Source organism: Taudactylus pleione, unplaced genomic scaffold, assembly GCF_031769625.1.
Source record: "Taudactylus pleione unplaced genomic scaffold, aTauple2 ptg000327l, whole genome shotgun sequence".
NCBI classification, from domain to species: domain Eukaryota; kingdom Metazoa; phylum Chordata; class Amphibia; order Anura; family Myobatrachidae; genus Taudactylus; species Taudactylus pleione.
Genome location: NW_028284728.1, coordinates 4348250 through 4369905, shown reverse-complemented (window position 1 = coordinate 4369905; position 21656 = coordinate 4348250). Strand labels below are relative to the sequence as shown.

The 21656-nt window shown below is 42.0% G+C and overlaps 1 protein-coding gene across 2 annotated transcripts in view; it reads right to left on the bottom strand.

Annotated features, from left to right (window-relative positions):
* HLCS (holocarboxylase synthetase) overlaps positions 1-21656 on the bottom strand; it is a 218389-nt gene that overhangs the window by 25129 nt on the left and 171604 nt on the right. For both annotated transcript variants that reach the window (XM_088443160.1, XM_088443159.1), the window contains exon 8: positions 1140-1207. In XM_088443160.1, the coding sequence (XP_088299286.1) occupies positions 1140-1207 (68 nt within the window). The remainder of the gene's footprint in view (positions 1-1139; positions 1208-21656) is intronic.

The window sequence follows — 21656 nt, the reverse complement described above, 5'->3', positions numbered from 1 at the left end:
GGCTTGCGGCCACGAGACCCTACCACAAGGGTCTCGTCGCAAGCCCGATGGTTGCGATGGTCTTGACCATCGCAACCATCATCATGGCCGCTCACTGTAGCTGTGGGTGGTCACCCACAGCTATGCGAGCGGCCAGGAGGCCGTTCTAAAAAAAAAAACCCGGCCCTGATTCAGAGCGAGTGCTCTGTCAGAGCGACCGGGTCTGAATCAGGCCCTTAGTTTGGATTCAATATGATTTACCAGGTGGCCGTCGGTTCAAATCCCAACAGCGGCATCCCTGCAGCAGTGAAAATCCCGATTGTCGAAAGGTATGTATTGAATAACCTATTCTACCCCCTAACCCTAACCCTCCCTTAGGGGTGCCTAACCCTAACCTCCCCCCCAAGTGCCTAACCCTAATCCCCCTTCTAAGTGCCTAAACCTAACACCCCCTTCCCCACCACCTAAACCTAAGTCCCCCCGGGGGTGCCTAACCCTCCCTTCCCCTAGCCTAAACCTAACCTCCCGGGGGGGTGTCTAACCCTAAGTCCCCCCCGGGAACCTTAAACCTACCCCTCCCCCCGTGCGTCTGTCCGCGCCCGGCTTACCTTCGATCAGTAAGCCGGGTGTTGGGCTCCCGGTGTAGGGAAAATGACAGGCGTCGGGATTTCGATGCCTGTCATTTAACCCCTGCCGTGATTATACAGTCGGGAAGCCGACGGTCAGGATTCCGTCCATCAGCTTCCCGACTGCTTCCCTTTAGTTCTGACACTTTTTGGCTCTATAGTTGTAATGCTCTCTATATGTCATGAGTTTTTGAGTTTTACTAAATGTTTTCTATAATATAAAAATGACTGGAAAACACCAAAGCAGAAACCCTGCCCAACAAGCAAACATTTTGGTGCATGACATCAGGAAAGTCGCTTCTCGTTGACCATACAATATAAATTGCAGATAATATCTTAGAGACAGATTGTGTGAGAACGTTCTCAGCATCTTATTTTCCCCAGTGATAAAGTGACACAGAATACAAAATAAAGGCTTAATTATATGGGCACAGGATAAAAAAAAAACCCTCTTGGTTGAGTTTTCAGAAAGTGACTTCCAAAATCATGTTTTCTTAATTGAAAAAAAAAAACAGAAACAAAAAGTCCCCTGACCTTTGCCTTGAGTCTGACGACTCGCAATAGCGATTAACCCCATTTCCTTTGGTTCGTGAAACATCAGCCTGGAAGGGAAGGGAAAATAACTGGTCAGTTAGCACAGGAAGCAGAGACAAATAAAAAGTAATTAAGTGTGAAATGAGCAATCAGAGTCACTTTGCAAGAATAATTTTAGCAGTGAAGAGACTGACAAAACACTGTACATACACCCCTACACTGCTGGCAGGGAACATACTGTAGGAGAGCCAGGTACAACAAGAAGGAAGCAGAGGATGGACAAAGGTCCAAGTTTATGGTTCATTTCATTTCCAGGGTATTATATTAATAGGAGTGCCTCACCTTGGGTGACAGTAATTTGGGTGATGTTGATGCCTCCAATCCCCAATTATACTGAAGACTTCTGCTGCAGAGCAACATAAGTCACAAGAGTCACAATCCAACAAACTGACTCATATAAAAACCTGCTTCTGATTGGGTGAGTGCTGCGGTCAGCCAATCAAGAGCCAGTATTAAGATTTTCTAACAATGTGTCAGACTCGTTGCCAAAGACGCCAGGGCAAGTTAGTATGAAGGATGACTGTATCAGACAAACCTAGTGAAGGATGGGCCACCGGTAGCATACGAAACAAAAAAAAATTGCTTACAAGAATATTCATCCTTTTTGCAGATATACACCTATATATACCTTGGGGCAATCAGTTGACTTCAGAGGTCCAACCCTTTATCCACAAGTGTCAGTGGCAAACGCAGGATTTCTAGAGGGGGGGTTTCCAAATGCTTGATTTTCGAGCGAGTGTGGCCAGTCAATGAAGAGAGACGGATTTATTACTTATCCAGTGTTAATTTGCGTCATACAATGTGTATTGTGTGTCATAATTCCAGCATATACAGGATCGCAGTAAGTCATTTGATGCGGCAGTAAGCCATCCTGCCTGAGTCTGGGGGAGCAGCAGAAGAACATAGCACTTCCCTGAACATATATGTACATATTGGGCTCTATAGCAGTGCATCCCTAACAGTGCATGTTTTCCAGGGTTCTTTGTTGGTGCACAGGTTATTTATTACTGGCTGATACATGTTAAAAGATCCACAGGTGGTGGTAATTATTTCATTTGAGATACTGAGAAGAACATGTAGCACTAGTAAAATTCTATTCTATTACTATTTCTACTGTGGTCATGGCATGTGCTGGGGAGGGGGGTTTCCAGGCAGATGGAAACCCCCCCCTGCGTTTGCCTATAAGTGTGCAGTTAAGGTGTCTTAATTCTAGAGATGTGCGGATCGGTTCTCCAGAAATCCGAATCCACCCGAATTCTGTGAATCCGAGTCGCGGTTCTAATTTCCTGAGGAGATCCGGGTAAATTCGGGTTTTGGATTGCATAAATTACATGATTTTAGCTGTTTTTAAAACTTTTTATCTATTTTTTATTCCAAAACCAAAACACTTGAGGGTGGTTTGCAAAACCAAATCCAGAACCAAAACCTTGAAGGAGAAACAGATCCAAAACGAAAACACGGGGGTCGCCGCACATCCCTGCTAAATTCATAAATACAGTTCTCTGTGAGATATCCCACAACAGGTTAGTGCATTTCTAAACAAAAGCTTCATCATGAAGATTTAAAAAAAGCATTCTAAGCAAATCTGAGACATGGTTATTTAACAGGATAGGGAGGGAAATGTGAAAGCTTGGGCCATTCTCTTTTCAAACTGAATTTAGCTCAGTCAGCTCATTTTCCAGCTCACAATAAGACACAGTTTAATACACTTATTTTTATACCAGAGAGCAATAAAAAAAATAACAAAAATAGTTTGCAAAGTTTAGCAATAAAAGGATAACAAAAAAGTGGAGCTCCATGTAGATGCTGGCAGCCCTCGTGCCTAGTGAATGGGTGTGGAGGATCTAGGTTTAGTCAGCATGTCTACTGTAGCTCCTACTATATTATACAGAAAACTACACATTCCCTGGGGTGACAGGTTTACTGGCTTTACAGAATTACTGAGTAACTGGCACGGGAACCAAACACACACATTTACTTGCTGCATCATCAGCATTTCTGCCCTGGTGCTCTCTGTCCCTAGGTTTATATAGAAGATTCAGCCATATTCTCTGATATAGACAAGCGACACTGGGATGTACAGCACATGAGGGACCACCAGATACACAGAGTAGAGTGAGGAACTGTTTGGACACATTGCAGGGATCATCAGCCGAGAGCTTCCCTGAGGCACCCAATCTACTGTCTAGCTGAGCAGAAGCAGCGGTAGCTTCATATAAGACTAAATATATTACTATGTACATGTTTTAGGACTCTTCACAGCACCATGAAACAAGGCTGTGATCATTACAGCCCAGAGGTACAACACAAGAGGGTACTGTGGTGTCACACTGTTGTATATGCAGATCATGATCATGTCCTGTGAGATGGTGATGGCCTCATAGAGGGGATGTAATCAGCATACCGACATTCAAAATGTCTGCACCATAATGTCGACATGGTCTGAATGTCGACCCATTTATTTAGGGTTAGGCTGCAAGGCTGCAAATAGGGCACACTTGTCAACTTTCCCTCATTGTCAGGGAGACTCCCTGAAATAGTAGCAATCTCCCTGACTCCCTGAAGATCCTAGTAATCTCCCTGATTGCACCTTACTCCCATTATGAAGCTGTTATATAAAAAAAGAAACAGAGAGATATACATTCAAATGCTCCCACTGGACAATAACGATATCATCCATCAGGCATGCATGCAGGCCAATCTGGACGATATAGTTAATTTTCTATATGGGAGAACGATCATTGGTCGGTCATCGTTGGTGTGTGGATGAACAATAGCGTTCATCCAGCACACCTAGAATTTCAAGGGAGATTGTTCAGCGATATCGTTCGCTGAACAGATCGTCCCGTGTGTACCCAGAATAAGTCCTACTCTTTGTAAATGATCATACAATCAGAAACATTCTTTGAGAGTAAAGCCTTAATGAGGAACAATGATTTATAAATCAGAAGAGTTTGGGGACAGCCAGGAGATAAAGGGGAGGGGAGGACAAGCATAACATGAGAAGACTAACAACAAGGAGATGATTATTCATAGTTCCCAAGAAATCCAGCCAGCACAGGACAGAAGAGGGAAAATCAATGGTGGGCCCCACCTCCTTCTCAAAGAGTCAGGTTCCAGACTGGGGAGGAGATGTACTAAGTCTTAGAGAGAGATAAAGTACCAACCAATCATAATCTGTCACTTTACAGGCTGTTTTAAAAATGAAAGGAGCTGATTGGTTGGTACTTTATCGCTCTCTAAGGCTTAGTACATCTACCCCTATTCACTCAAATTAGACACTGTTACTCTATAAGAGGTGCGGTTGGTAGAGCATGAGTTCTTGATTTGCTTCTGTAGAAAGTAAACCATGATTCGCCATTCTGCCACAGAGGGTGGTCATGACACGACTCTGCCCCCTCCTCTTGTTGGTTGTGGGTTTTAGCATAATGAACAGTTCCTGCCAGTGATTGGAATGGCATTGTAATGCTACATTTATTAATTAACTTACAATTAAGTCATCTCAGTGAGCCTAGTTACAAATCTTTTACAGTGATTATCAGGAATCTGCGCATATGCAGGACCAGTTCTTGATCGCACGCAGCCCCTTCTATGCCTCTGCCTGTTTGACAGACAGAGGCATTTAAGGGGCGGTGCGGGGGCATCCGAGGTTCCTGGAAACGTTTACCGGGAGTGGCAAGCCCAGGTGCTGTGTCCACAGATGCAGATTCGTAGCCTCGCAAGTCGGCCAGCGTGAGTAAGCTTAGGTTTACTCAGCTGGCTGGTGGCCTGGCATCATCCACCATCCCATCGCAGTGCTGCGATTGCAAATGCAGCAGTTGGTGTCATATAGGGGGTGTCATATAGGGGGTGTCATACATTTTCATGTATGCAAGGACGGAATTGCAAAGCTGCCTGCGTGCAGTACTGAATCAAGCCCATTGTACAAATACTCCAGCTGTTGGAGAACTACAGCTCCCAGGATGGCCTGGCAGCAGCTAATGGACTATAAAAATCTACAGGTTGCTTCTGTGCTGTAGCCTTTAAAATCCACTTAAAACAAGCCCCCAATATATGAAGCCAAAGCAGGGATCATTTTTACACATCTATTATGAGCAGAAATTGGTGTTTATTGTAGTATAAACTTTAGGAGAAACAGGAGATGGAAATCTTATGGGAGTGTAATAAAAATAAACAAACATTAACAAATTATATACGCTCGATGATTACATCCTTTGAATTTAACAAGTGTGTATATTTCATTTGGCAAGAATGTAACAGGCTAACTAGCTCTGTAATAATAACCAGTGTTGTAAAATTATAAAAACAAACCTGGGATAAAAGAATAAAAGCAAAGATGGGCGCATGAATAATATTTTAGTATAAAATAAGAGATAATCAAGCCGTAACTGTTGATGTCTGACGAATTAGGTTACAGAGAATGCAACAACCCTGCAGGATTCCGCTGCATAATATTTAATGAGAAATAGGTTTCAAAGTGATTTCTTTCCCGAGAGATCTAATTAGACTTTAATAACATTAACATTAGACTGCATGATGAATAGCCTACACATGCTGAGGCTGACGGTAATAGCTCTTTACAAAATAAAAGGTCTTAAGGGGAAAATGGGAATCATTTATTACAGAAACCGAGAACCTGAATTAGCAACACAATTTTAATTTTGGAGAGGGTTTAGTAATTAAAGGGATACATACAGAATACGTACACATAGTGAGAGATCCATTTAATAGAAGGTTAAAAAAAGTAATAATTAATTCTTGCATCATTTGCTTATTTATCAGCTTTACCAGTCGTATTTATTTGCATAAATTACAATTATACACAGAGCAAGCTGAATGTCTGAACTTTGCTTCCTATAGAGTTGTGTTTGGCAGGACAATCTTCCCGAATCACTACTGTGTGCCCATGGGGGTCTCCGTCAGACGATATCCTGACCTGATCAAATTGGGTTTTAATAATTCAGAAAGTCTGCAAGTCACCAATCTACACTTACATATTCTTCTTCCTGAAGTTAGTTTGTTCCTACCAAAACGCTCACTCCTGATCTTCTAAACACTATGGTCCGTATTCAATTAGGTGTGAAATCAGCCAATTTTGTACCAAATTGAATACGGCCCTAAGGGGTGCATCCAATTACCTGCGAACAACGAAACATGGGGATTTTTCGCCTATGTTTTTTTCTCCCTATCCTATTACTTCAGACAAAATAATAGGATATTTCATCTGAAAACACATAGGATCCGTGATAAGCTCAGGGACCTGTGTGTTTTCACCTTTGCGGTGGCGAAAAAACTGCACTTTTCGTGGATTTCTTCTCGGGACACATCAGGTCCCGAAAAAAACCATGATAAGTGTGGGCGTTGGGCGGCACTTCGGGGCTAATTGGTTATCCCCGGGGGGATCCATTAGTGCCTGAACAATGTTCAGGGCTAACTGGATACCGCACTAAGTGGTACATTTACTAAAGTGCAGATTTTTAGAAGTGGAGTTGTTGCCCCTAGAAACCAATCAGATTCTAGCAATTAGCTTCTAGAAGGTGCTAGATAAATAAGTAGAATTTCATTTGTTGCTATGGGCAACAACTCTACTGCTACTACTAAAAGCCTGCACTTTAGTAAATGTACCCCTAAGGGGCTACTGCAGAGTGGGCCAGCAGCGTAAATACACCTGCATAGAGCTAGTGGAAGTGCGCATTGATGATAACAGATATGAGAGTAAGCGTACAGATTGGCCTGATTGAGAGTTGTATACTATTGCACACTCGCTGAGACTTCGGACATAGCGTCTGTGCAAAATTACCCAACTGCCCCTGCAGCCAACATTATGTTGGTAAAACCAACAGAACATTCAGAGAAAGATTGGCTTAACAGAGGTAAGACATCAGATCTGCACTGAAAGTGGACACCTGCAACCAACCTGTAGCCAGACATATATAAATATATATATATATATATATCCAGGTTTCCGGCACTCTGAAAACGTGAGCTCTATATAGTCGGCCTATGTGCTCACTCTCCACACAATCCAAAACAAAAACAGGCGGCACTCCAGGACAGGAAAAACAGTGAAATAGCTGGTGCTTTACTGCCAACGTTTTGGGGTCACATCCCCATCACCAGGACATATATAAACATAGTGAATCCAGAAAGACCCTCCACAGTGACTGAGTGCTAAGTGTGTGATAGACGGTGGTGGCTCCAGAGGTGGGGCTGCAGCACAATCCAAATTTCCAATAGGGAAGCCACACCAATTGCCACCCCAAACATTGCCGGCCGGGACTCACTGGCAGTTGGTGTGGCTCCCCTATTTGAATTTTGGATTGTCACTGCAGAGGGACTTTCCGAACTCCCTGTATATGTGTGTGTATGACGGGCTACAGGCTGGTCGCAGGCAAAAATTGTTTGCTGCAAATCATGGATTATAAATAGATATTGATATATAATCTATGCTTTACAACAAACAATTTTAATGAAATTAAGTACCAGAGAGCACTAAATAGTTAATTCTGGGCAGCCACATAGTTTGTACTACTTACAACCATTATTCACTAGAACATGGATTTAAATAAAAAGAAAAATAGAAAAAGTCTTCTTAAATTGTATTTGATGTTACAAAATGTTTGGCAGTGATTGCTGAACCATATTAATGAGCTGACTAGCTGTTCCTTTAGGCCAAGAGGAAACTCGGTAAGGAGGTAAGGAATACTAGGGAAGCAGCTAATGCACCAAGTGAGACAAATGTAGGCAGACAGATTTGTTCCTGCTATGCAAGATAACTCAAGAGGCATTACAGCACTACAGGGCCGCAATAAACCTCTTGTACGTTATTGCAGTGTGTATCATGAGACTCGGTAAGCTGAAGCTCGACCTCTGAAAGCTTTTTATAACTATGGGGGTAAAGGTAACAAAAAAAATAGGTATCAATGAGCGGTGTTATAGTGTATCTGAGCTGCGTGAGAAAATATCTATAAACTGGGGTAAGACTGACAAAGGAAACTTATCAGAACCTTCATAACCAGCCAAGCCCAAAATGGCAACATAATCTCAGCAACAAGATGGAGAGCTCCAGCTACAGATAACAGCCTAGATAAAGGGGCCATGACCTCTTTGCTGTGTACATACGAGCTGTGGCCATTAAAAAGCAATACGTTCCAGTGTAGCCGATAGGTTGGTGTAAATAACAGAAATGTTGTCTAAACATATGTGTGTAATAATAATAATTATTATATGTGTATATATCTATATATATTTCTCCTTACAACTTTGGATATTATTTCCATTTTGATGGATAAATAAAAACATGTGGAGGGAACAGATTAAGTTAAGAAAAAACATTCAGGATTTTATTCAGAACCGCTCACAAGCGGGTCAATGGTGGGGCATTGCGCACGCGCCGCGTGCGCAAGCCCCGGAGCGAGAAATTCTCTCACTTCGGGGCTCGCTACAAAAGGAGCGGCTGTCGATGTTGATCGACAGCTCGCCCCGTTTTGTAGGCGTGGTGGCCAGACAAACGGAGGCGTTCCTGAAGGAACGCCTGCCGTTTGTAGGCAGCTCTACTGACATCACCAGTGATGTCAGTAGGGTGCTTCCTGCTCTGTTAAAGCAGGAAGCTACCTGGGGCTTGCGGTAGAGGAGACCCTACCGTAAGGGTCTCGTCGCAAGCCCCGATGGTCGCGATGGTCTCGACCATCGTGGCCATCACCTAGTCACTCACTAAAGCTGTGGGTGGTAACCCACAGCTTAGCGAGCGGCCAGGAAGCCGCCTTTCAAAAGAAAAGCATCCGCCCTCATTCAGAGCGAGCACTGGCATTTTGTGAGTGGCTCTGAATGAGGTCCTCAGTCCATAATCCCTGTCACTTACAGCCCATTTTTGCAACATTCTGCTGTTCACCATGTACTGTATACAGGTGTACCTACTAAAGTGGCCAGTGAGACTGTGCATTGATGGCCACCTGCGTAATATGCTAATGCTCAACTGCTCTGGCTAACCCGAGGCATGGACTCATTGCTCCAACACATACCACAGATACTTGATTGGGTTGAGATCTTGGAGGTTTGGGGGCCAGAACAACACCTTGAATTATTCATCATGTTCTTAAAACCACTAATGAATAATCATTATAGTGTGTCAGGGATCAATACCCTACTGAAAGAGGCCACTACCATCGGAGAATATTGTTGCCACAAAAGGATGTACCTGTTCCACAACTATGTTTAGGTAGGTGGTAAATATCTCTCCCTCCCCAGTTTGTTTTCTACCCACAAGGTATCCTGGTGCCATCTCTTCCCAAGGTAAAATGGTCATGGAGAGGTGGTGGAAGTCATCTCTCCTGCCACCTACTCCCCCCCCCCCCCCTCTGCTAGTGTGACAGGCCAAAACAAGTGTGAAAACTGTACTTTACACACACACACTGTTGTGAATAGGAAACGGTAAAGTGAATGGCTTTGGGGACAGTGTGAAATAGATTTTAGATGCTTTTTCAGCACTCCTGCTGAGACTAAGATGTTAGATCACTTAAAAAGAAAAAAAAATGTTCTAGATCATCAGTGATATTGTTCTTCCGTGCCTCTGAATTTTTTTATGGGGTCCCCACAAACTAGTCTATGTCACTTGGATGCCCATTTTTTTGCCAACAATATGTATTGCCTTCACTTGATTCTTTCCTTACCTATATGCTGGTTTCTCTGACAAAATTGAGCCTCCCTATGCAGACAGTGAGTGGCTCTCTGTCTGTGGGACTTCTGTGCAGGGACTTGGTGGAGGTTGAACTAGTTCCACCTACCATTAAAAGGTGACGGAACTCAGGGCCTGATTCAGAAGTGCTCGCAAAAAGCGAGCGCTCGCTCTGAATCAGGGCAGGCGCTGGTTTTAGTTGTGGCCTCCTGGTCGCTCACATAGCTGTGGGTGACCACCCACAGCTATTGCGTGTGGCCAGGATGATGGTCGCGATGGTCAAGACCATCGCGACCATTGGGCTTGCAACGAGACCCTTGTGGTAGGGTCTCATGGCCGCAAGCCCCAGAGAGCTGCTGACTCTAACAGAGCTGGAAGCTCTCTCACTGACATCACTGGTGATGTCAGTGTGGCCGCCCACAAACGGCAGGCGTTTGCTTTGTGAAGCCACCCCCGGCCACACCTACAAAATGGGGCGAGCTGTCGATCAACATCGACAGCTGCCCCTTTTGTAGTGAGCCACGGAGCGAGTGCTTTTTGTGCTCGCTCCAGGGCTTGCGCGTGCGCACTGGGCCACCATCAACCCGCTTGCGAGTGCTATGCGCTTGCGAGCGGGTCTGAATCAGGCCCTCAGTTCCACCCAATTCTTGCCCACTTTAACCACTGCTGACCTTGAGCACACAGCAAGCCTTGCTGTTACAGAAATTATCTGACCCAGTCATCTGTCCAAAATAATTTGGCACTTATCAAAGTCACACAGGTCATTCAACATGCCAACTACGAATACCTAATGTCAGCTTATCTAATATAGCCATAACTTTGATATGTGCAGTTGCTACAACATGATGTAATTCGCTCATCAGCGACCCATTAGTGTATAAGTGAAGTTGTAAACATGTCCAAGTGTTGACACGTTCCAAGTCAGAATAGTTAAATGTCGACATTATAAACAAGTCGACATGTACTCGGTTGACGAGTACATGTCGACAGTTTGTAGTCAACATTGTGCTCATCAATATAACATAACGTTTAAAAAGTTATTACTTTGGAGCTGCGAATGAAAAGCTGTGATTCTCCCTTTCACAATCACAAAATTGAATGGCAATTTTCTAACTGAGGGCAGCATTCAATTAGCGGTAAAAATGGCAACAGGCGAAAAAAAACTGAAGAAAAGTATTTTCAATCCCAGACCAGGAGAAAAAAAAAATGCAAAATCCCTATTTTTGGCTAAAAATGTGTGGATTTCTTTCAGAACCCTTTGGACATCCCCCTAATGATAAATTACTGGGAAAAAAATTGTAAAGTTATACTTTGGCGGAAAATTTTTTTTTGGGGACTAAACAAAAAATAATTGAAAAAAGATGCAGTATATTTTCGTGTCGTAAAAAACACAATTAGAAAAAATGTTAATAAAACCCCTGCTGCGACTACGTGCGATGTTTAAAACACTTGACGCATCCATACTGCCCCCCGAAAAATCACACCCAATACGTTAAAACCATTTTCAAATTTATTTTTTTTTGCCCAAAATGTGCACGGTCATTTCCAAAGTACGCAACTTATGAAAAAATGTTTTGGTAATTTTTCATTAGGGGGGGTTCTGAAAGAAATCCCCACAATTTTATACAAAAATAGAGAATTAGCGTTTTCTTTCTCCTGGTCTGGGATGGAGAAAACTTTTATCCGGTTTCTTTTCGCCTGTTGCCTTTTTTGCCTGTTTTTTTTTCCTGAAAATTTCGCGAAAAATGGTTGTATTCGCCAATGGCGAAATCAACGTCCGACTTCGCCGTTAATTAAATACGGCCCTGTATTGCAAACTCTTGCAGCATAAAAAAATTCACAGGACCTACTTTGAGGCTAACTGAATCCGCCATTTGATATGGCTGCCACTGTGTGTAGCTGAAACACACACAGGAGATGCTCTGCATAACTATGAAATGTGTATTTTTGTAATATTACCCATACACCTATTGCCAGATTCCCTGATAAACGATTGGCAAAATCCAACATATTGGAATCCTAAATCGACGATTCTGATCATTTTTGGGTTGAAATCAAGAATCAGTGATCCCTATACATTGCAGATTTTCTTACACAATCATCAACAAAATGCAGCATCAGCCTGATTAACCGTTGATGTATGGGATTTATAAACTCAGACAGCTTTCAGCAGGTCTATATGGAGATCAATAAACTCCAATTGACAACTGTCCCTTAAACACAGTCAAAGATTTGACTCCTATTGGAGAAAAGTGCTACATAACCAAGCATTATTATCTTAAAAGAAGTGTCCCTGAAATTCTGTATACCTTAACATGTCCCTATTAACCAACTAAACTACACTATACATTTCTGTATAGTTAATGCAATATTAACTGTCCATTCTTATGCATTGGGCGTGGTATGAAACTATTATTTAAAAGGAATACTTAACAAGCTAAAAATACATAGTAACCAAGTTAGTAAATGGAATATTAGGACTTGAAGAAGAAATAATATAGACCCTATTATCCTTGATGGAATAGTGTGGTTTGTAGATTCATTATTCACTTTGTGGGTGTAATGCCTATGAAAGGTGCTAACAGAAAAGGAATGTAGATTTCAGAGAAATATACGAAGTGCTGCCAGAATCTCCCCCATGTCAGGTTTTCCCTAGCAATCAGTCACACAACTTTCCTGGACTGGGGAGAGCTACAGGGGATATGGGGAGATTCAGTGCAGGAACAGTCTGAACGCACCGTCTGCTACCAGCGTAATAACTCAGCCACTGCCAGAAATGTAGGGGAGATGTTAGATGGGCTTACATTGTTCCCTGTATATAGATTTTTTATTCTTTGTGGCTACTGGTTGATAAAAATTCATTACACAGAAAAACTAGATCAGGTGACTTTGGTAATATACAATTAAAATGTAAATGAAGCTTAAGCTCAGGGCACACAGTCACTTGGCAGGTGATCCCAAAATGTATTAATGTACAGTATATTCATTATTTCAGGAGCAGTCACATTACCATGTCTGTCAACTATCCTGACTTCTTTAGGACAGTACTGACTGCCAAGCCTATTGGTAGTGTCCAGTGATATGAAGGCATGACAACACAGAGGCGTAGGGGAGTGGTAAAGGAGTTGGGGGTGAACCAATGTTTCACAACCACCAGTCACATTGCAATATGGTGTAATTATTCCCCCTTTCCTGTGTGGACAATATCCTGAATCACACAGAGATAATGTTGGGAGATATGCATTATGTGGGCACCACTGGGATGTCACTGCTAACTAGTGAATTAATTACAGAAATCCCCTGAACATTGAATCAGCCCATGACATAACAATCTTCATTATGTCTGGGTAAATGGTGGAATTTAAGTGGATTGGTTACATTATTTAAAATGATCATGGGCTTTTCTCAATGTAAATCAAACTTCCTGTCTGTAAACCCCATTGATGGTGAGCAATATAACTGGTAATAACTTTCAGTGACATAGACAGAAAATTTACATTGATACTTCAATGCATATTGCATTATGATCCTCCCCATGATTATTATTACATTTTATTTATAGTGTGCCACAAGTGGTCCGCAGCGCCGTACATACAGTAAAGGGTACACAGAACATTATATTTTAGTTACTGTATTGTGATGTAAACAGAACACAAGTAACAATTAGCAACACAATTCTCCATACACAGTACAGCTCTGAAGGTGAAGGCTGTCATAGAAGTGCTAGAGAAGAAGGCTGTGAGACAGTGGGGAGGAGGACCCTGCTCCTAGGAGCTACAATCTACAATATTACAATCATGATGTACCCCATCTCCCCTATACCCTTTATTGTATCTCGCTGGCATTCCCCTTTTTGCTTTTGGTTGATCGTCATGTTATAAAATTATGATATAAATATATATACCATCAATGGTTTGCTCCAAAATTTCCTGTGCAGCATTAATTACAAAAAAAAACATTAGAAAATGATGGAAATTAACCATCCGTATCCTGAAGAGCTTACATTCTAGTCTGGTAGCTAGATAATGCAAAAGATAGACTGTTAGAACCGCTAAACATTAGTACAACACATGCTGCTAATTTTGGATATTGGATAAAATGGTAAAAACTTAGCTGAGTCATTAGTATAGATGAAGACAAAGTTTTTCATAGGGCCCGAGGGATGGAGTTTCAGAGGTAAGAAATAGTTAAAGGGAAATACTTAAGATGTCTAAAAGTGTATGAAGATAAAAGGAACTTCCTGCTACAAGAAATTACCATCAAATCCAACAGAGGGTTTCTTGAAACAATATAATGATTTACTAGAGCAAAACCTGACACAATGCGTTATCAATCAAACCTTCCTGGATCAACACCTTAGGAGATTTGTAACAAGTTTCCCTTCTTATCTATGTGAAACCATGGATGTGCTCACGAATATTGAAGGGATTTATGTGACACCTGACACTTGGATGGCCACTTGCAACGTAGAGTCGTTGTACACGAGCATACATCATGAGAATGGTATACAGGCTACAAAGTATTTTTTGGAAATTGAAACACATACTGTTAAGCTGGCCACACACTAGACCAACTTACATCCAACCAGCCAACTAGTTGGTTGGTTGGATTGAAAATCTGGTAACGTATGGGAGTAAATGATGATCAGCAATTTGCTCCTAAATGCCAGAAAACAGATGAAAATGGTCGGTCAGACAAGTTTGTTAAATGTTTGATCTAAACAATTTGTTCAAACAGTTTTGGTCCATTTTCCAGCATTTGGGAGCAAATTGCTAATTGTATCCCTTACCAGATTTTTATTCCAACCAATCAACTAGTTGGCTGGTTGGACAGATAATCTTTAGATGTGTGGCCAGCTTTAGAGTTTGTCCTTACAAAAAATTATTTCACATTTGATGGAGCTTTCTTTTTTCCAACCAATTCAATCTTAAATTAACTATGGAAATGAGCCAGAAAACTATTAATTTCCTTGATTTGTCAATTTCCATCACAGAAGGACGCTTGGTCTCAGACATGTATAGGAAGTAGACAGCCACCTATAGCATCATTCATGCAACAGCTCTCACCCCCAACCAGTCATCACAGGTATCCCTGAGTACCTGAGGACACGTCGCAATTGCTCAGTAGACAGTTTCTTGAACCATGGGCAATTGAGTTAAACCATAGATTATCAGCCAGGGGATACAGCAAGAGATCCACCAACAAGGCCTACAACTCGGCTAGGGGAAGAACAAGGGAATCATTGATTCACTCCAAACCGAAACCCAAAGAAAGCTCTTTGGACAAACAGTCAATTAGATTTAGCAGAAAAAACACTATTGGTGCCGCACCAACCTTGTTATTCGTATATATTTGTTGTATTCAGAAATTTTGCTCAATATTCTCTTCATATACAACCCCCGTATAATATTCTATTTAATAGGTATATTAAACCAATATTTATTTGTATGGAGGTGCCACTAGACCATCTTATATAAGTATTATCATTAGAAGAAAAAGAGAAAAGATAAGATATAATGTCCAGTGCACTTTCGTGGGTTCAATATGCCCCTGTTATGTTTTCTGAATGAACAATAAAATCTAACTTTTATTATGTTTCTTAAGATATAATGTACATATGTACTTGGCGAAATATAAAATTAAAGAAATAAGAAAGTGAGAAAAGATTATTGTGAAAAGTGATTAAAAAAACTTCCTGGTGCTGTCAGTAATTTAGATCCTTCTTAGTATTTTTCTGTGAATGCTGGATTGGCTAGGTTATATTGTAACTTATAAGTATTGTCTCAAAGTATCTCACCAAAGACTGTGAAGTGAGACAGTACTGTGCAAATGGTATCTAGGTACTGAATCTCTATACTCCCATAAAGGTCTCACTATAGTGTTAATATTGTCCTGTCCTTAATTAACCATAGCCATTAAAACATTTATAATAGTGCTAGATCAATATCACCTCCACACTACATCAACCCTAATAATCCCATTCTCCTCTCACCTCTTAACTCTGTCCCTCTCTCCTGTTCCCTCTGGAAAGCCAGTTTTGTCTATAATAAACTGGTCCCTGCTCATGAGCACTTTATCTGCAATGCCTTGATTCTCCTTGCCATCGCCAAACCCTGGATTTACCCCTCTGACACCACTGCTCCTGCAAAATTCCTCCATCACTTGGCTTCCTGGCTTCAAGACCATCGCGACCATCAGGCTTGCGACGAGACCCTTGTGGTGGGGTCTTGTTGCCGCAAGCCCCAGAGTGCTTTCGGCTCAAACAGAGCCGAAAGCACTCCCACTGACATCAATTGTGATGTCAGTGTGGGCGGCCCCAGATGGTAGGCGTTCCCATGGGAACACCTCCGTCTGGGCAGCCACGCCCCTGGCCCGCCCACCAAAGGGGGCGTGCTGTCACTCAACATCGACAGCACGCCCCCTTTGGTACGAGACCCGGAGCGACGGCTTGGCCTTCGCTATCCGGGTCTCGCGCATGCGCACGACGGAGCCGGCTCCATCGTACGCATGCGCACTGGGCCACCATCGACCCGCTTGCGAGCGCTCAGCGCTCGCGAGCGGGTCTGAATCAGGCCCTCTATCTGAATCTTCTAAGATAGGGATATACTCAGATTTTGGAGTCTCATAGCCCATAAGTAATGGAAGTTAGGGCTGGTCTGCGGTGGCCATTTTGTTGTGGATCATGTGTTGCTGGATACAATAAAGTGATAACCTGCCTATTTAAATATATAAAATCACATATTAGAGGTATAGCAATAAAGATAAAAGACAGAGAATAAAAATCCCCTATTTGACAAGTTTTTGTTCCTTGTTTTATGTTCTATGGAATGTGATATGTTTCAATAATACAGTATTATACTGTGGGAGCTTTTCTCTAACTTTGTCTTTGCATAAACCACTTGATGGAGGAGTAAACGCAAGACTAAAGGGAAAGAATCGATGGATTGTGATTACATTGACTCCTACATGTGCCTACATGTGCCTCAGTGTCTACAAATTCATGTAGACCACTCTATCAGGTAGGTAAACTATATAGAGATTTGGAATTAGTTATCAAACGTTGTTGACAGGATTATAATATGAACCTTTTTTTATATTCTTTGTCCTTATCCAGATTCCCTAAGTTAATTTTATGGGTCAATTGGAAAGAACGATATTTACGTGTGAAAAATGTATTTAGTGCTGCAGGATCTGTATTGGTGATATTATTTCATTGTTTCAAATTCTTGGTTGAGGTGCACACTACTACACCAAGCGACCCTATTGGCTGCTTGTATAGAGCGCAGTTGTCAGATTCACATCTCTTTTGTGGTTATATATATTATCATGTTTCCCTAGATTTTTTTATAACATTATTGTTCTACATATTTTTATGATTTTATATGGATCGGCTATTTACCTGTACCGTTTCCATTTTTCTGCACTCGATTTGCTATCCTTATTTGTATTCTAAAAATAGGGCAAACTTACTTTATTGGGAAATGGACTGGATTGGTCCAACTTGTCAATAGGAGGAGCCTTAGGTTTAAAATCCTTGTGGACCCGCTCATCGGGTTCACTCCATGAATAAGCTCTAGGTGAAACGTATGTCGGAGTGTGCAGGAAACTTTTCACATTTAGCATTAGATGCCCCTACACTGTGGCATTGTCTGTGTACTAACCTCTGTTCCACTTAGTGCTACATGTTTAGGGCTGACTGTATGCCCATAGCACAGTGGGATTAGAGAGAGTAAATGAACGATTGTTCTCTCCAGTTAACCTCTATAACTTATTGCATCACTGCAGTAGTAAACTCCTTCACTGCCTCAGATCATTAGCTGTCCGAATGTGTGCTCGTGGCAGTTTAAGGAGATTAAGAGTATCATGCAACCTAATAATCAGTAGAATTGACTATAGCTGATTCCTGACAGCCTTATGAACAGGCGCATCATATAAGAATAGGATCTTTTTGTTTCGTGTTATAGAACACGTAATGGGCTGCACACATGCCTGTATAGTGGCTGTTTCTCTTCTAACCCATTTAATACTGAAGAAAAATTTTCTTCAGTGTGCCATATGAATCAACCACTCGTATATCAATTAGAAAGGACATTTTTAAGGTAGTACAGGTTTATATACTAGACTGCTTCACTGCAGACTTAGGGCTCGATCCAATTAGGTGCGATGTACTTGCGTGTGCGAGTCATCGCGACAGTGGCCGTGCTTGAGGGCCGCCCGGATTCGCCTGAAAGTGCTTACTGCCCCATAGGGCAGCGAGCAAATTCAGGCAAATTCAATGGCGAGTCGGGCTGCGAAGGGTGCGATGTGCCCGGCTGTTGATAGCGTTTTAACGCCATTGCCACGGCACATTGCACCCATCGCACCTAACTGGATCAAGCCCTAAGACTCTTTCACTGCCACAGATCATTAGCTGGCCGAATGTGTGTCTATATGAGTGAACTAATCATATACCTGTAATAAAGGCTTGAATAATGGAAGATAAGTTGCAGCACCTTAACACTGCATTGAGAACCTAGACTCCCTTTCTGCCCCAAATTATAAATGGCTGAATGTTTGCCTATGGTGGTATAGGGCTATAGACATTTATCTGTACACTACAGCTTAATAGACAGTAAGCAATACACTCATGCATAGCCCGAATGTTATATTCAGTTTATTATTAACTGTACTTATCAATGTGCATAGTGCACAGGGCACGATTAGATTGGTGAAGCCATTAACGTACATGGGCACAGGCTAATTGGTTGATTATCAAATCACGTCATAGATATACCATGTTATTAACAACTGATGACTGAGGCAAAATTGTATATTTCTATATGATCTTTCAGCATCTTCAACTTATAGCTGATTGTTTAGTATAACTATAGTGACATTCTGTTTGTTTACGTACATTGTAACACAGTATTCTTAGTAAATGATCAGCTTTGTGTCTCATATTTTTAATGTGAGTTTGGTTGCAATAATACACAGATTACTTATATATAAATAGAAAAATTGATTTCAATACTACAGTACTCAACAGTATAGGAAATAAAGTGCACTGAAATAGTGCAGTGCCAATAACTAGGGTAGTATTATTAGACCAATCAATATCACCAAGGTATGGCGCTATTAGAACAGATTTGGTTTTTGCAACTTTGTCTAAATCTAGGCTACAGTGTTTTGTAACAATTGCCAACTCTAAAGTAAAGTAACCGGTTATTACTCAACAAATAATTGTTGAGTAGAAATAGTTTATAAACCTATTGTATTTGATATTCATTTAGTACATCTTCTAATGGTGCGTATACACGGTATGTTTTTTTACCCAATACGGAGAGTTTCGATGGGTTGCACAGACCAATCGTATGAAAATAGTTGGTTTTCGTGTGTTCTGCGACCCCGATGTGCATCCCCGCCGTCCTCTATTTGGATCGCAGATCAGATGGTTTTGCTGAGATCTCAAACGATTGTGTACGATGTGACACGCATCATATGTACTTTTGTTCATCTGTGATCCGATATAGGATCTGTGATGTCCCTGGCCACTCCCCGCCACCATTTTGCTGCATATGATCTATCTTATACGATTTCAAATCGTGTACGATAGATCAAATCGTATGGTCTTTTGTGGAATAATACCATTTTAAATACAAATCGTACAAACTCTGAAGAGGAGAATTTTCAAGGGAAATCGTATGAGACATCAGATCTGATTAGAAATTACACCGTGTATGGCCAGCATAAGACTCCCTGTAATTGTCAGTTGAATAGTACCTGACACAGAATATATATTTGATTTTAATATTTCACCGTGTTTTGAGCATATTTAATTTTAATAGTTATATTAAAAGTTATATTTTTATACAATCTAGACCAGTGCACCATAACACTATGTTTTTTGTGCCATTTCTGATATAAGGAACTTGTAGGATGGGACAGTTACTGGATGTTTTAAGTTTATCCCATATGATTTAAGTAATAAGCTTAATATAATTATCCCATTTGCAAAAGTCACGACACAGGCTCTGGTTCAATGTCAGTATAATAAGCAGGATTAAAGGACACAGGCATGAAATCAGAGACAGGGACAAGAAGGGGACAGATACAAAGGACAATCAACAGTGGGACGATGAGGGCTGCTCAGAGCAATTTATCCTCCCTGTACATGAAGCAGGGAGAGAGAACTCTCAGCAGCAGCAGCCACCCTGGTCCATCAGCAGCCCACCCAGGGTCAGCTCAAGGGCCATTCCAGCTGAGTGGCAGCATGGGGATGCAACCCCATAGGGGGTACAATGTGGCAGTCGGCTGGATCCTGGTCCAATAAAGAATGGTGGGCAGTTCCAGCCAAACTGCTAGTTCTAACTTTGGGCCTGGGCTTGCCATGACCTACTGTATGGACACTAGGTGGCATGACACCATAGGTCACACAGCCACACAATATCCCTCTCGCATGGTATTCTGAGCTCTGCAGTCAGCGACAGTCACTGAGGCGGCGGGTCAGGCTGCAGCCACTGCTGGGTGTCTATGACTGAGGGTACGGATAGACTGGGAGCCTCTCTCTCTCATCTTCTTTAGTGAACCAACAGATAAGCCAAGTTTTTGGTGGGGGGGACAAATAATGTGGGTTCTATTTTTTCCCTGTGGGGACCAATATGTTTTATTATTCCTGTGGGGGCCAATGTGTTCTATTTTTTTCCTGGTGTGGTTTTTTTTTCCTGTGGGGGACAATGTGTTTTTTTTCCTGTGGCGGCCTTTGTGCATTTTTGTTCCTCTAAAGGGGACAATGTGTGTTTTTTTTCCTGTTGAGACCTTTGAGTGTTTTTTTTAATGGCTTACAATGTGTGTGTTGTATTCCTGTGGAGGATGTTTTTTTTCTAGTGGTAAACAATGTGTTTTTTCCCAATTGGAGATAATGTGTGTTTTTCCCGTGTGGGAGAATGTGCATGTTTTTTTTTTCCATGGGGGTCAACGTGCGAGTTTTTCTTCACTGTGGAGGAAGAGGTGTTTTTTGTTAAAAAAAATAATAATGACGACTATTAATTATAAATATAGTTGGACATTTGTGGTGCCATATAAATAATATGAGATATGGTAAGAACTTACCCTTGTTATCTCTATTTCTACGAAGTCCATAGGGTTCCACAGGATACCTTGGGGTATAGGTGTGACGTCAGTCGCAGGGCACCAAAGAGTTAAGCTTTCAGCCTCCCAGGATGCACTAGGTCCCCCTCCTATACCCCGCCCCCGGGCCAAGGCACCTCAGTTAGTTACCAAGCCATAGGCCGGAGGAGGAGAAGGAAGAGAGAGAACAAAGATCTGGACACATACAAGAATCACATTCTCACCAGAGGGAGACGGAAAACCGGTGACCAGAGCAAAGCCCATCTGCAGCACAGGTGCGACAGGGCGGGAGTCCTGTGGAACCCTATGGACTTCGTAGAAATAGAGATAACAAGGGTAAGTTCTTACCATATCTCATATTTTCTACTTCAGGGTCCATAGGGTATCCACAGGATACCTTGGGGATGTCCCAAAGCAGTATCCTTTAAGGGTGGGGACGCTCCTGTGCAGAAAGGAGAATCCGCCGCCCAAAGGAAGCATCCTGAGAGGCGAAGGTGTCAAACCTGTAGTACCTCACGAAGGTATGGACAGAAGACCACGTAGCAGCCTTGCAGATCTGAACTGCCGAGGCACCACGTCGAGCTGCCCACGAAGGACCCACAGACCTAGTGGAATGAGCCTTCAGAGAAGGAGGGACCGGTAGGCCTTCATGAAGATAAGCTTCAGAAATAGCCATA